The sequence below is a fragment of the Octopus bimaculoides genome, chromosome 18 (genome assembly GCF_001194135.2).
Source record: "Octopus bimaculoides isolate UCB-OBI-ISO-001 chromosome 18, ASM119413v2, whole genome shotgun sequence".
In the NCBI taxonomy this organism is placed as follows: Eukaryota; Metazoa; Mollusca; class Cephalopoda; order Octopoda; family Octopodidae; genus Octopus; species Octopus bimaculoides.
Window position 1 is genome coordinate 27,546,728 of NC_068998.1, and position 12,882 is coordinate 27,559,609.

The following is a 12,882-nucleotide window of genomic DNA, read 5'->3' on the forward strand; positions in this document are numbered from 1 at the left end:
TATATATATATATATACATACATACACACACACACACACACATACACACATAACAGTAGTTAAGTATGATCCAGGGATCCAAGTTAGTTAACTTCAAGTAATAGGCAGCTAGTATAGATAACAAAAAGTGGACAGTATATGATAACATTTACTAGCATTGTAGGTTACACACTCTTTCCCATATCAAAGTTTAGAGAAATTGATTAGCTGATTGTTTCTATACAATTCATGGTTTAGCAGCTAATGCTGCTAACAATGTGAATAAAAACCCCAAAATATAAGGAGTGGTAGAGGGAAAATATTGGCTACAATTTTTCATAACCCACTGACATTTAATTATGTAGGTCGTTACAAAACGAACACTCCTCAGTATAGCTAGTCTTGAGGCTGAGTCACCTCAATAAAGTTTACACTGATGCAGGAAGTAAGACAATGTAAACTTCATTGAAGTGTCTTGGCCTGAAGACTAGCTATGGTGAGGAGCATTCATTGCATAATGACTTACATAACTGAACATCAGTGAGTTATGAACTTGTATATATAATATATAAACTCAGTTACTTGCAAATATGGAACAGAGAATTAGTTTTTATCTTCATATCAAAAAACATATTTAGAAAAATACCAAACTGCATTCAGACTTTTGATAAGGATTATATATATATATATATATATATATATATATATATATATATGGGAATTTCAGGCTAGAATAATAACTATCTTTTCTGAAATAATATGTCTTAAGGAAATATTCAGCAATTACCAAATGTTACAAATTATTTTTCACACTAAATCATTTTAAGTGAATAGAGTGAGTTAAATGTTGTATAGTTAAAAAGAAATTAATTTTGGTCTAATATAAATAGCTTAACTTTACAAACAGATTTTTCTTAAGGCAATAACAAAACCAAAATAAGAAAATAATATATAAATTAGGTTTGTATTTACTATTAAATAAATACTGATATTTATGAAATCAATGTTTATTGAATATAAAAGATTTTTACATGAAATGGGAGCAAAAATAAAGTCTGTAATAGTAGCCAACATAAATAGGTAAAGTTTAGGGGAAAGTATTATGTTATTTTAATGAAAGTTGTATATTTAACCAGTTAAGCATGCCTGGAGGTGTGAATGTATCTTAGGTGAAGAGGTAAAAAGGGGAAAAATTAAGTAATATTAAACTCCAGACTGTATAAATAGAAATACACATAAGAACTTGTGTAAAATATTCAGAGTGATTACCATCTCATCTGTAGTTCTATTAGATATATCAATAGAGTTTGAAAGGTAAAGGATAAAAACTAAATTTACAACTTGATTGAAAGGACCTTGAAGGTAGAAGCTATAAGATTAGAAAGAGAAAGACTTTTAGGAAATATAATAATGAGTAGTATAATCACTGAAAAGCAAAGTTTATAGAATGTGGTAAAAGTAAATAATATAGATTTTATGTTATTGTTCATTTAGTAAGGTGCAATGTAACTAAACAGCAGTAAAAGTTAGTTTTAAATAACATTTCAGTTTTATATGAAAATGTCTTAATACTCTTTTAAATAACAACTTTAGAAAATGATAATTTAAACCTAACAGAAATAATGTGTGAAAAAACAAAAGCCCGTTAGGAGTTGCAAGAAAAAAAAAACTTAAAAAGATAGTAACAGAGTATAAAGCATAGCTAGCTGCAAAGGGTTTAAGTTTCAAATGGTATAGACAATTAAAAGTGGAGGGGAAATATGTTAACCATGAACATGTTACAAAATTGACATGAATAATGAAGGATATATTTATATAAAATGTTTAAATTTGATGAACACTGATGTTTATGAAAAATTCTACTTATGAATGTATAGGATAAGCAAAATAAAATGCCATGCAAAGAATATTAACAGTGAAATGAAATGAAACTGAATTCTCTCTGGTCAAAGAAAGAAAAGGATACAGAAACACAATCATTCTAATACATAGTCATGCAAAAGAAAGAAATTTGGGTATAAAACAGCAGCAAATGTAAAAGAAAAGTTTGAAATTTCAGTACTAATAAAATAATAATTCAAGAAGAAAATATTTAACTCTTTTTGAAACACAATGTCTGTAAAACACTTTAGTATGACTCAGCAGATATAAGATTGGAATCACTTCTAGAGAAACTACCTTAAACATACAACTATCAATATTTGATGAATGACAAAACAGGCAGCGACTAAATCTGAACAAAGGTCAATTTGCAAAGTGTAATTGTATCTCATTAGTTACAAATCTATCATACGTTGAAGTAAATTTATGAAATGATGGTAAAACTTTACTTAACTTTTTCCATATTAACAGTATTCTCTAGGCTGATTATTTCTTCAAGATTCTAAACAACCCCCAATCAATACTCTAGATGTTTCCAATTATAATAAAATGCCACTCTAATATTTTACAGTATTTAGTAAATATTCAACTGGTACTAAATCAAGACATCTATAAATAAATACAGGACATATTATTTTAGTTATAGAACTGGAAATATCTTTCATCAGTATTTGAACATTTGTAAAAATGTCAAATGAAACTATTTTGAACTTATGCCATTTTCATGATGATGATGATGATGATGACGACTGTAGCAAGTAGGAGTATCTTAACAACCAAAGAAGTATTAGAATATATATGTGTGTATATATGACTAAAAGAAGAAAGTACTTAATCTAATGTGTTCATTGCTTTTATAATTAAGGTTGCAATTTCCTCTGGTCCTATATAGGTGATGCATGTGATCAAATAGATGACTCATTAATATTAGATAACTAATAGTTCTAAAGAAACTGAAAGTCATATTCAGTTTAATTGGTCAGAGGCTCTCAGTTTGATTTGGAATTTTAGTAAAGCATTCCTTCACCAAAAAAATTTAAAAAGCTAAATATGCTTACATTTGTGGAATTTACTAATTTATAAACTTTGTTGTGTTAAATCATATTTGTTTATTTAGGCAAAAAGAAAACGAACCATATCATTGAAATAATGCACAAAAAATCTCCACTCAAAAGAAACTCTCAACAAAGAATAATGCACGATTTAAATGATGAAATAATTATTTTCAATATCAGTGAAGCCGCAATTAGAGTTTTATAGGAATTAAAAGTGTCAATTTGCATTTAATACAAGTATATTCAATCCAATTTGGAGAGGATTCAGTATGGTTACTAATTTCATTTTCATAAGTCAATACAGGAAATACTTGAAGTTAGGTTGAGATGAATAAAACCTTACAACTAGAAACTAATTCAAAAACAGAGTTTCAGTGACAATTATACGAAATAATTCTGATTACTCTTTTGTTTCAGTCATTTGACTGTGGCCATGCTGAAGCACCACCTTTTAGTCAAATAAATTGACCTCAGCACTTATTCTTTGTAAGCCCAGTACTTATTCTATTGGTCTCTTTTGCTGAACTGCTAAGTTACAGGGATGTAAACACACCAACATCGTTTGTCAGGTGATGGTGGGGGACAAACACAGACACACACACATACATATAACAGGCTTCTTTCAGTTTCCATCTACCAAATCCACCCACAAGGGTTTGATCAGCCTGAGGCTAGAGTAGAATACATTTTACCCAAGGTGCCACACAGTGGGACTGAACCCAGAGCCATGTAGTTGGTAAGCAAGCTTCTTACCACACAGTCACTTCTGCACCTGATTGTCTAATTTTCTTTTAATTTAGCTACTTGTCTAAGAGAATAATAAGTTCTAATTTAAACACAAAACCTTAATTTTGAAGGAACTGAATCAATCCAAGTTCTTCATATATACTTCAGTAACCCAAAGGATGGCAGGCAAAGCTGACTTTGGTAGAATTTGCACTCAGAACACAAAGAGCTAGAACAAATACTAGAAGACATTTAGTCCAATACTCTTACAACTATACCATTGTCTATGTTTTGGTAAAAGATCTTTAAATATTTCATCTCATTACATATCAAAGTTAAATGGTTCTTATAAAAGATTCTTTCACATAATAGTCACCAAAAATTCATTTAGAGAAATATCAAATCTATTGACACTCACACACTATATTAGGAATATAACTAGTATGAACATGATCTGAATAAGAAAAATACAAGTTAAAGCAAATACCTTAGTAGTACCATTTATAAAAAAGATTTAGCTATTTCACTACAGTAATTGTATTTCTGAATTCATTCTATTAGACAACTAATTATAAATGAATAGCAGGTAATGAAAGTAATATGATTGAGAATAATTTACCTAGTTATTTCTAATATTGCTACCATTTAATAAATATTTAAGGAAAACTTTAAAAAGTTTACATGTGGTTATGCCTGATTTTTGGTACTACTAAGTTGAAGTGATAAATCTATCTAACAGAAGCAATAGCAACATCAAACAGAATTGACAGCTAATAAGGGTGTATATCTCCATTAATTAAAAAAGAGTGTAATCTAAGAGAGAAAAGTTAGTGACACAAATTAAAGGAAAAATACTTGTGGTATCACAAGTACACACATGAATACACACAAACACACAGAACTGATATATATATATGTTGAATATAAGTGGGAGAAAAATGACACCTAGCAAGGCCAAGAGAAGCTGCAAGTGCCGAACATACCTGTAGCCCGGCATATTGGGATTCATTAGACGGGGACAACTGGAAGTGGAAATAAACTAAAGCATAAAACATAACCTAAAAAGTCAAATAAATTCTACACTCTCCTCTCTTCTTTTGGCAGTCATGGATTTTCAAACATTAACAAAAATATATGAATAGTGACAATTAAATTGGATAACTGTGTCAAAAATTACAGATTTCTAAATGTCTATGAGACACACAGACAACAATATTACATTATAGGAAATATATAAAGTAAGATGCAGTTGAAATAGAAATGAAAGATAAAAAGGAAGGTAAGATTATACATACATGTATAGTGCCCCACTCATCTGGTTGAGAGGAAGTCTGGAAATGAACTATCACATTAGGATTGTGCATGACAATGGTTTCTCCGCCAGGAAATTCAAGTTTTTTATGCCATAAATTGTTCAAAATAGCATTTTTATATTCTTCCTGAAAATACAAAGAAAAAATATCTTCTTGATCTGTTAATTGAAACACCCAATATCACTAAGTATCAGTGCACAACAGAAATTTGGAGCCCAAAAGTGTATCTAGCAATGGAGGATTCATACTTTAAATTCTTGTTCCATTGTTCAAGTCTCTGATCCATTCAGCCATCTTTGCACCAAAGACAAAAAAAAACAATGAATTAGATTTAGATAACAAACAAAACATTTCCATATTTTTGAATGTTCATTCCCATTTCTTGTTTGTTATATTCTTTTGTAAGTTATTTTAAAATATTAAATAAGTGAATCTTAAAAGAGTTGGGATAATGTATATATCCCAAAGGAAGGGAACAACACCGTCATCACAACCATCATCATTGTTTTTATGTCCACTTTCCTGTGCTTGCAGGATTCAGATGAAATTCATCAAGGCAGATTTTGTGGCCAGATGTCCTTCCTGTTGCAATCTTCATCTCTTTCCAAGTAAGGCAATATTTCCTAGTCCTTTGAATACAAACACAATGGCTGGGCATGCTTTCACAGAAGATAGCAATACTGGTTGTATGACCAATAACATTAAGTTGCAACTAGCAGATAATGTCAAGACATGGAGACATGAAAACATACACATAGATATGTGTGTGTGTGTGTGTATATATATATATATATATATATATATATATATATATATATATATACACACACACACACCATGGTTTTCTGTGAATCAATTTTGATAAAACTTTTCCCAGCTGATTTGAACACTATGGCAACACCATTGTTATGCCTTCATTATTCTGTGTAACATCCTTTCATTTTTATTTCAGATTCTTCAGTTTTGGGGTGATCCACACTAATAGCTTTTGAATGAAAATAACCTATCCAGACATTTTTTGAAGGGTAATAATACATATTAAGCATACATTGAGTTTATATTTAACAGAAAACCATAATAACATAACATTTATTGACATAATGAATTATTTAGCCACATGTGTACCTTTTCTACATGTGTACCCTTTTAGTCATGGAATCTGTCAATTTCTTAATAACAGCAGGATGGACTGCCTCTGCTGCAGCTTTGATGGTTGCCCATAAATATTTTTTAGAGGGTTGAGATCCAGAGATGCTGGCAGCCACACCATCAACCTTTTGCATTGTATGCCATAAGACCTTAGTAATGTTTGGGTGGTCCTAGCAGAGCGGAAGGAAGTGTTGTCATGCATGAATATGAGGTTCCTTAGAAGTGACAGCAGTATGTCATCTAGCCAAGACCTCCTTCAGGAGATTGAGGTAGGCGGTTGCAGTCACTTTAACCCCTCCAGGCACCCTAACTGGGCCAACTAGTTTGTCCCCAATGATAAGCCTACAACATGACTCCTCCACCCTGTTGTTGACGTAAACGTTGGTGATGCTCATCTCCAAAATAGACCCAACCATTTGCCCAACCATCAGGTCCGTCAAGGGTCACCCTGGTTTCATCAGTGAAAAGAACACACCTCATGTCTAACATCATGTACTTTTGGGCCCATTGAAGCCTTAAACTCCAATGATGGGGCGTTAAAGGAGGCAGTTTCAGGGTTTCTTACACAGAAGCCATGATCCTGAGGATGGAATTTCTGGTGGTTTTCGGTACATGAGGAAGTCTGGAGGCAGCGAAAATGGCTTTGCTTGTTTGTTCAGATTTCCCACATAACTTGTGGTCAATATTCCTTAGATCCATAGCTGTCACAGTCTTGGAAGTCCCAAAATTGAATTGTTTCTTCCTTAGCGAAGGGTCCTTCAGGAATCATCTAACCGTATCCACATAACGACCTAACTTCTCTGCAATGACATGAAGAGAGGTGCTTTTAGCACTTTCCTCGATGATGACAGACTTTTCTTCATCATTAAGGCCTTTTCCACGTCTCATTGTTCTTAGAGAAGCGAAACCCTATTAGCGTGGTTCACCCAAAAACTGAAGAATCAGAAATAAAAAAGGACGTTACACAGAATAATGAAAACATAACAATGGTGTTGCCATAGTGTACAAACCAGCTGGGAAAAGTTTTATCAAAAATGATTCACAGAAAACCGAGAAATCCTAAGTTATTAGCATGGTCTGGGTGTATACACACACAAATGGGCTTTTTTTAGTTTCTGTTTCAAAAACCCACTCAAAAGGTTTTGGTCAACTTGGGACTATAGCTGAAGATTCTTTTACAACAACATAAAATTCAGAAACGCAATTTGTAAAATAAAAATTCACCTCAAGTTTTTGAGCGAATGCTTCAGTATAAGGCACATATTTGTTGTCTCCTTCTCGCTTGTAAAACCAAGTACTTCGACGGACATGGGTATGATCTTCGTTCCAATAGACAGCTTTACGAATCCTCTGATTCACTTGAATATCATAACGGCCACCATCAGTGGCAACCACCTCACCGTCAGCACAACCTGTGGTTCAGAAATTATAAATATAATAATTACCATTTGTTGGATATACTGGGAGACAAAGATGCAGGTTGAGCTGAGAACACTTCTGAACATGTTAAAATCAAAACTCTAAAACAGTGGTTCTAAACTGGGGTCTGTATAAGATTTTGTTGTTAAAATCTATGTGCAATAAAATTGCCTTTATTTCTACAATACACAAAACATAAAAATTTTTTTTTATATAATTCCTAATAATATTTAATTATAAAAATACAGTAGGATTTTTCCATGTCCATTGAATGGTTATGGAGGCCCAGAAGAGTAAAATAGGAATTAAAAGGGTCCACAGGCAAAAAAATGGTTGAGAACCACTACTCTAAAACAACATGTAGCTAGATAATAGACATCTGAAAGTAATAGAAATTATAAAAATCCTCCAAAGAAGCATTAATATATTTACCATTCTGGAATACAGTCTCCAGCCTAATTGAATCGACAATTGAAAATGGAAACCAAACTTCACGGTTTTCAATTCTTTTGCAATAACACCAATGGGCTTGAACTGGCTGGTAAAATGAACTGTTGCAATCCACTGGTGGCTGATAATTAACAGATGTCATTTGTTGGCTCTGATGAAACATAGTGGGATCAGAGGAAGTAGATGTGTACATGGGCATTTCTCCGACTTTGGGAGGAGGACCTACTTGTGACTGTACCCTATAACTCTTTGGATGTGCAGGAGAGTAAGTTTCAACTGGTGGTGGAGCATATCGTAAAGGGCCTTTTTGTCTGTATCTGTTAGGAGTTGAAGCTGAAAATAAAATTAAAACAAAAAGAAAAAAAACTAGTCACTGAAATACTAAACAAAGTCTACAAACCTTCCTTTCTGGTGTCGGACCTAGAAATATTCTAGATTAAATAATAGTTTACTGATATTAGTGTCAAATTTTGGCACAAGGTCAGCAATTTTATGGGAGGGGGGAAATCAATTTCATTGACCCCCAGAGCTCAACTTGTACTTATTTTATTGACCCCAAAAGAATGAAAGGCAAAGTTGACCTTGGTGGAACTTGAATTTAGAACATAAGGATGAACAAAATGTTGTTAAGCATATTGCCCAGCGTGCTAACGACTCTGCCAGCTCACCACCTTAATAGTTTACTGATATTAGAATCCATATGTTTTATCTAGATTCTGTCATGGCCACAAGCAAAACAAATTAAATAATAATGAAGGGTTGTTTGCCTTTCTTAAATTACATTACCTGAGTGGTGGTAGAGTTAACTATTCATGAGAGAGATTGAAAGATTCATAATGTTGCACTGTTATGTCAGCTGTTTCATTTAAATATGAAATCCTATCTTATTATAAACTTGCTCCTGATCTATTTTTATGAACATGACACAAATTTCAACAAATGATATCAGGCAATCTTTTTTTTTTTTATTTTTTATTACAGACAGATACAAAAACAATTATTATGAAATAATTCTGAGATGTTATCCACGTAAAACAAAAATTAAGTTATGTTAACTTACTATAAGGATCATAAAAAAAAAAACAATAATTATGCAGAGAAGAAAAAGCAATATTAGTTAATGATTAATTTTTCTCACTGTCTCTGAGTTTTCTAAATAATTCTATTTTCTGCACTACTCAGAGTACTTTCTTGAAAATTTACTGAGAAATTATTTCATTATTAGTTCAACAGGTTTGTTTGATGAGGTCATAGTTTCTGTGGAACATGATCAAAATAGTCTCTCATACATGCTGACATAATCAAAATTAGCCATTGATATCATTTTCCCTTTAAATAATCATTTCCAGTTAACTTTTTAATGAGGAGCAGCATTAAGTACGAAAACATTAACTTATTATGAAATAACACTGTTATATATTTCTTAACTACAAGAATTATATGTAGTGTTTAATGCTTGCTCTAGTACTTTAAAAAAACCGTTTCATATTAGATCATATTTTGAACACACCTATAAAGAGTAAAGACCAATAACTTAAATTTCATATTCTTTAACAGGACTGAAGCCATGGTAGGGCTGTGCTTTCAAGGTTTTTCAGTCTACTATATGGATGCCAGTCCTTCTAGAACTTCTTTTATCTATTTCTATTTAGTGGATAGCTAAGTGCAGCTGAAATGTATCTCATTTTTTTGAGAGCTATCCACCTTATAAAGACTTAAATACTACAGTATACATAATATCATTGTTGCTTTTAACTCCACTCTTTCCAAGCTGGCATGGGTTGGACTAGACTTTTTCTGAAGGCAACCCTTACTGGTTTTCCAAGGAAGGTACTTTTTTCTATATGTCTTCACAAATCAAACAATTGTCAAATGTTTTGCTTATAATAGATCACAGCTGAAGTGGTGTCAATCTATCAACATAAAGACAGACAACACTCAACAGCTTCTACCAACTAAATTTTATTCAAAAAGCATTAGTCAGCCTGAAACTATAATAAACAAAAAAGCACTTGCCCTAGGAGGTGACACACAGAAAGATGGACCCCAAAACTAAGTGATTTCAAAGGCAACTTTTTAACCATTACATATATATGAGACAGGCTTCAGCATAGTTTCCATATACTAAATTTCACTTATAAGGCATTGTCAGCCTGAGGTTTAGGCAAAAGACATTTATCAAAAGTATTGCATTGGAATCAAACCCAGGATCAATACAGCCATGCCTATGCTCATATATAAAATATATATTCAAATGCTAAATGAAATTTTCATTTCTTTTTAAATGCAAGTGGTGCTAAAAAAAACACTCAAAATCAAAAACAACAAGTAAATGAATTACCATGCAAGTCATTGAACAAATGATTGTGTTATATGTTGGATTATAGGTAAATAAAAAATCTTACTAGTTTCTGGTGAACTAACTGTAAAAGGTGACATAGTTGGTGGTTTGCTCCTGTCTGATACAGAACTTGTTGTAATAGGATCGGGAGGCTTTTGAGGAACAGATGGCATATTTGGAAAAGAAGCTGATGTAAACATTACAGGAGCATCCGTCTTTGGAATGGTCTTCTGTTGTGACGTAGAAGGAAGATTGTGACCAACTTGTGAAAAAGGGTCTACACTTGCAGAATTAGATTGTTGAAACATATTAAAAGGGGTTGCTTGCTGACTGGCTGAAGAAGTGGAATTTTCTGGTACATTCTGTCCAACAAAGCTATCAGCCTCTGCCTCCTCATCTGCATTAAGAAAAATTTGAAACTTCATATAATAATGCAAAACAGGTTATTCATCACTGTGTCTTTTATTAAACTACCATCCAAATGGTTTTCTTGTTGTATGCTTTGGTAAAGAATTGGGTTGTATTCAGAGTATTTTCATTCATGGAATAGATTTCTCTTTTACTATGTTGTTCCTAGCCTTACTAATTAGAGTATTGTGGTTATTCATATTATAGTAAATAGTCTTATTTTGATTATTCCTGTTTTCTCTGTTTGTTGCCTTAATGTTCCCACTTTTATCTTAAATTATACAGTTATGGTGTATGTTGCCAGTATTTATAGGTTTGTTTACATTAATGTGGTTAGGAAGGTAGTAATTATTAAGGTTTATAAACGGAATTGGGTTGAAGTGTTTCCGGTGCATTGATAGAGAGGGAAGATTTGGAATTTCGGGTTTATGTCTACGGGGCATTGATCTAGGTGCTTACTTACAAGAATTTTTCTAGTCATAGGGTCCCGGATTTGTTGCCTGTGCACCGTAAGTCTATCCTTCAAAGTTAAGCTAGTTTGACCTATGTAGTCACCAACACACCCTTCACATTTGACAACAGAGATTAAATTCTTCGAAGCACAGGTGAAGTGATTTTTTTATGGTAAAAATTCGACCTGACTTAAATTTGGATGTTGAACCCTCTAAAAGGAAAATGCAAGTTCCGCAGTTAGGGCGGTTGCACTTTTTGACTAGTGGGGTTGTATTTTTGGTGGGTAATTTGGAGCTGGTGAGTAACTTTTTCAGGGATTGTGGTTGTCTCTTGCTTTTAATAATCTTATGTGTTTCCAGTGCCTTTTTCATTCACGGGTCCTTTATAAGGAGGGGTATGTTTTAGTGGATGATGTTGTATGCTTCCATGTTCCTTGGATGGTGTGTTGATATGCAAGATAAAGTTTTAAGTGTGTCTTACAGTGCACAGGCAACAAATCCGGGACCCCACGACTAGGAAAATTCCTGTAAGCAAGCACCTAGACCAATGCCCTGTAGACATAAACCCGAAATACTAAATCTCTCTATCAATGCACCAGAAACACTTCAACCTAATTCTGTTTAAATAAGGAAAGCATACTCATTAAAAAATATAAATCACAGCTGAATATCCTTCAGAAAGAAGGAAAAACAGTAAAGAGAAAAAGGAAAAAAGACTCAATTTCTCCACAAAAAAATAACCAGGAACAACAAACAATTTTAAAAAATCTTTAGTAACAGTCTTCCGCCTGGGTTTTGAAACTGCAACTCCAACTCACCATACAGACACGAGTTGCTGACGTCACCTACCTCTAGACCAATGAAATTTTACAAAAACCAGTTACTGACGTCACCTAACTCTAGACCAATCAAAACCGAACCTCAGCAAATACAAGGAAATGATCCTTTAAGAGAATCAACCAACCGGAACGACTGATGACCGTTCCCCATAGGGAAGCCAACCAGGCAGAATGACAAACTTGACCACCGGAAAAACAAGACATCAGCAGTATTTTAACAAATCAAAAATCAGATCCAATCGAGCAAAAAAATATAAATACACCTGATTCCAAAACATACCGCTACAAGCGAAAGCTTCTATGGAAAGAGGATCAAAGAAACTGTAAACCAAATTCCCTTTTTTTACTACCTTCATTTCTCCCTTGTTTTTTTACCTCTTAACTCAGTATGACTGAAATTTTGATGAAACTCATTTCTTGTCAATTTCTACTAACATTAATGAACATTGTACATTCAAACAAACTGAAGTACAGTTTTAATATTATTGACTGCTATGAACATTAAACTTGTCAACATTGAAATGCCAGTACCTGGCCTCCTAATTCATAATTCTAAATTTGTCAGTTATGAACAATTTAATTTGTCAACACTGAAACATTTTTACTTCTCAACATTGAAACTTTCAAAGTTGTTTTTCTCATTTATAATTTTAAACTTTTACCATTATTAAACAAAAAAAAATATTGTTGAAACTAGTTCGGTATGTATGTAAATAAATGTATTTTAAATAATTACAAGTTTTCCAAATTTAGGCGCATTTTCAACAACATATTTGCCTCTCTATCTGTATATATGTGTGTGTGTATTTATAAATATATATATATATATATATATATATATATATATATATATATATATATATATATATA

At 32.5% G+C, this 12,882-nt stretch overlaps 1 protein-coding gene across 3 annotated transcripts in view; it reads right to left on the reverse strand.

Annotated features, from left to right (window-relative positions):
- LOC106876439 (phospholipase DDHD2) overlaps nucleotides 1-12,882 on the reverse strand; it is a 64,816-nt gene that overhangs the window by 32,770 nt on the left and 19,164 nt on the right. For 2 of the 3 annotated variants that reach the window (XM_052974487.1, XM_052974486.1), the window contains exons 2-5: nucleotides 10,378-10,710; nucleotides 7,955-8,305; nucleotides 7,328-7,515; nucleotides 4,937-5,080 (exon numbers count right to left, since the gene is read on the reverse strand). In XM_052974487.1, coding sequence (XP_052830447.1) covers nucleotides 4,937-5,080; nucleotides 7,328-7,515; nucleotides 7,955-8,305; nucleotides 10,378-10,710 — 1,016 coding nt within the window. Of the gene's footprint in view, nucleotides 1-4,624; nucleotides 4,664-4,936; nucleotides 5,081-7,327; nucleotides 7,516-7,954; nucleotides 8,306-10,377; nucleotides 10,711-12,882 lie in introns of all 3 variants that reach the window. The other variant, XM_014924984.2, reaches the window with a different exon arrangement.